Here is a 3,473-nt window from a genome sequence, read left to right on the forward strand (position 1 = left end):
CGATTACAGGAGTGCTCTTACTGATTCCTGTCACCTGCCTTTATAATAGAGAAGCACAATAGGTGCCCAGGGTCAAGGCATTCCCCAATCCCAGGCAATTGCCTCTGAGCAACACTCAAAACCTTTGGACTGGACAGGGAACCAGGAGGTAGATTCCCAGCAGAGCCATTTTCTAGCTACATGACCTTAAACAAATTAATCCATTTGTGGAACCTGTTTGTGCACCTGTTTATCTATCCAGTGTGAAAAACACCACCCACCTCCCCTAGCACAGTGATAAACACAGGGAGTAGAGCCCTCTCCTTCTCTTCCGACTTCCTCCTGGGAAATCTCAGGATCCCCAGCCTGGCCAACCCACCAGGTTACCCCTGGGAACCGCACCATGGCACTGGGGAACTCCATGCGGACAGAGAGGGAAACAAGTGCCCTGCCCACTACTTACACCTTCTTCACACACAGCACCGCCTGGGTCATCAGGGATGGGGGGCTCTGAGGGCTCCACTCACAGACAACACTGTCCAAAGGATTCTTCCGCCAGCAGAAGAGCTTCGGCGCCTCCGGGGGAGCTGAAAGTACAGCACAGCAGGCTGAGGGCCCCAGGCCGCAGGCCTCCCTGAGGGGAAAGCTTGCCCTAGCGGTCCTGCCTGTGGGCCAAACCCAGCCACACACAGAGCTCCTAAGCCTGAGGAAAAGGGAGCATCCTGGGGTCAGGCTGGGGGCAAGGGATGGGGGGGGCTCACACCTTCAGATCTGTCTACAGAGGCAAGAGGGCATCTCAGAGAACAAGTATTTGTGCAGCTCAGGGCAGGTCCCAGCCTCCCTTCAGCTTCCATGGGTATAAAAGTAACTGGTGATAATATAATAATAATATCCAGCAGGGTGTGGTGGTACACACCTGCAATCCCAGCACTATGAGAGGCTGGAGGAGGAGAATCACAAATTCAAGCCCAGCATGGGCAACTTAGTGAGACTGTCTCAAAATAAAAGCTAAAACAGGGTAGGGGTGTGGTTCAATCAAAAGCTTTGAGGACAGTTTCTCTCAATCTCTCTCTCTCTCTCTCTCTCTCTCTCTCTCTCTCTCTCTCTCTCTCTCACACACACACACACACACACACACACACACAATTTTACCACACTGTAAGGTAAGAAAATCAACTTTATTTTGCCGGAAGAAGCTGAGGAGCAGAGAATTTTAGCTAATGTGAAGCAGGATTCAGACCTAGGCTGCTTGACCTCAGGCCCCACACTAGTGACCAGCACCCCACAAAGCCATACAGATAACACTCCCCACCCATCAGAAAGCCCCTCCAGATCTCACTGGGACCATCAGAAACCTCTTCCTCAGATTTCTGGGTCAAGAAAAGGAGCTAATCTTCCTGGGACACTGGGGACCCGTCTCTTCCAGGCAGGGGCCACAACTAACCTTCCACCAGCAGACGCACCGTCCCAGCCAGGTGCCCGTTCACATAGCACGAGTAGTTGCCAGAATCATTGAACTGCACTGAGCTCAGCAGCAGCCTCCGTCCCACACTGGCCCATCTTTGGTGTGCACTGGTGACCACCCAGTGGACGGTGGCATTGTCTCTCAGGTCCTTCGCAGGGCAGGGCAAGGAGACACTGGCCCCTGGCAGGCTGGTCATCACATCTGTTGGTAGGTCTAAGAGAGGAAGGTGGCACTCAGAAAGCCCACAGCACCCTGTGAGAAGTTTGGTTTCTGACTCAGGAAAACAAGAGTCCTCAATTCTGAACACTGCTGCAGGCCACCACAGTGCAGGCCGCGTCCTCCTCTCAGTTGCCTTCAGGTCTAGCCACTTATTGTCTTGACTAGAAAATCCTTCAGGATCTTTCACTGCCACAGGATGGAGTCTGAGCACTGGGCATAACCCTGGGGGCCTTCCACTGCCCCCACCCACCCACCTCAGAGGCCTGGCCTCTTGTCACCCATCCCCCTAAAGGCCTAGTCCCCCTCTCCCGCTTGCTCCTCCCCTACTGCTCCCATGACAAGGTCTCCTATTTCAGGTGTCAGCCTGAGCACCCTCTCCCCAAAGCCCTTCCCTGTGCCCCCACTCAAGGCCACCTTCCCCAGCACAGTGCCCATACAACTACTGATTCCAAGTCTATCTTCCTCGCAGGACTGCCGGCATTCACAAGTAAGTCAGGAAGCGTCACAATCACAGGGTCTTTAGGGACCAATTTTACAGATGGTAACTGAGCACAGAAGAATCAGGAGATTTGCCCAAGGTCATCAGTAAGACAGCTGTACAACTCTGAAGTAAATCAGGCTGTGTGCCTGTTCCAGGCTTCCTACAGGACCTTGTGCCTAGTTATTAAATATTCAAGACAATGCTGTTTTTATTCGAAGGGCCAACCTGAAGTAAAAATGAAAAATGAAATGAAAAACACAATGCTCAAGGGAAAGGAGACTGAAGATTAAAGGAGCAAACACATTTTTTAAATACAGATTTAAGTTCAGGTAATAAATTCAGAGAATCTAAAATAGAAATTAACCCAGCTACCTTGGACTGATTTATTAACTCCTCAGTTAATCCCACCAGCTGAGGGACCAGAGCCACGTTTCATTTAAGCACTCTTGGTCACTGTGTGACTTGTGTCAACTTAATGTGTCACTCTGTGTTAACAAGCAGCAACCGAAAACCCGGCAGAAGATTTCAGCAAGGCCAGCTGCTGCCTGAGCGCCTGGCCCTGCCTGCCTGTCCTATGTCTGGGGACAGCACGTGTGTCTCTCTGCACAGGGCTTCTCATGCTTGGCAGCCTGTCCTCCTCACATCCCAGCCAAGTGGGTTCTCAGAGGAGGAAGCAAGGCCCAGTGGATGTAGGGTGGACCACGGTACCTCAAGTCCAGGAACCCTGGCTGGCCCCGGTGCTGGGACAGGGACATGACATCAGAGGGCCAAGACAGTGTATGCCTGGCGTCAAGCCCTGCCTGGCCACATGAATGCCTTCAGGCTTCTTCCTTGCTTTACCTTGGAGCCTGAGTTCTTCACCCTGGCACCCTCTGCTCTGATGCTGACAGAAGGGCAGACACAAGTCCCGGCCACAGCCTGGAGGTTTTCTCTCTTCCTCGCCAGAGCCCTGGACGTGACTGTGGCCGTGGAGCCAGGCAAGTCTGAGCAGGTTCCTTAGGCCCTTCTGGCCCCACTGGCCCCTCCTTCTTCTTCTTTTTTTTTTTTTTTTTTTTTTGCTTTAACTTTATTTTATTTTTCTTATATATTTTTTAAAAATTTTAATAGATTGCAAACTGAAAATGAATTATTTACAAACATAACTGAATATAACAATAAAACTGTCCAAAATAAAAATGAAGAAAGAATTTACAGATCAGTCATAATAGTTCACTGTGTCAAAACCAAGACATTTATATTCATAAAATTAGAATTCTCAAAGTAGAAAGGAGTAGGCAATAACTATTTAAAATTTTAAAATTTCTGAATTTAGTTCAACTTATAATACCA

General features: G+C 50.0%; 1 protein-coding gene across 2 annotated transcripts in view; it reads right to left on the reverse strand.

Moving 5' to 3' along the window:
* Positions 1–3,473, reverse strand: part of Il6r (interleukin 6 receptor) — a 44,854-nt gene that overhangs the window by 21,544 nt on the left and 19,837 nt on the right. For both annotated transcript variants that reach the window (XM_004629946.2, XM_023713781.1), the window contains exons 2-3: positions 1,424–1,657; positions 443–566 (exon numbers count right to left, since the gene is read on the reverse strand). In XM_004629946.2, the coding sequence (XP_004630003.1) occupies positions 443–566; positions 1,424–1,657 (358 nt within the window). The remainder of the gene's footprint in view (positions 1–442; positions 567–1,423; positions 1,658–3,473) is intronic.

Source organism: Octodon degus, unplaced genomic scaffold (assembly GCF_000260255.1).
Source record: "Octodon degus isolate 3935 unplaced genomic scaffold, OctDeg1.0 scaffold00032, whole genome shotgun sequence".
NCBI classification, from domain to species: Eukaryota; Metazoa; Chordata; class Mammalia; order Rodentia; family Octodontidae; genus Octodon; species Octodon degus.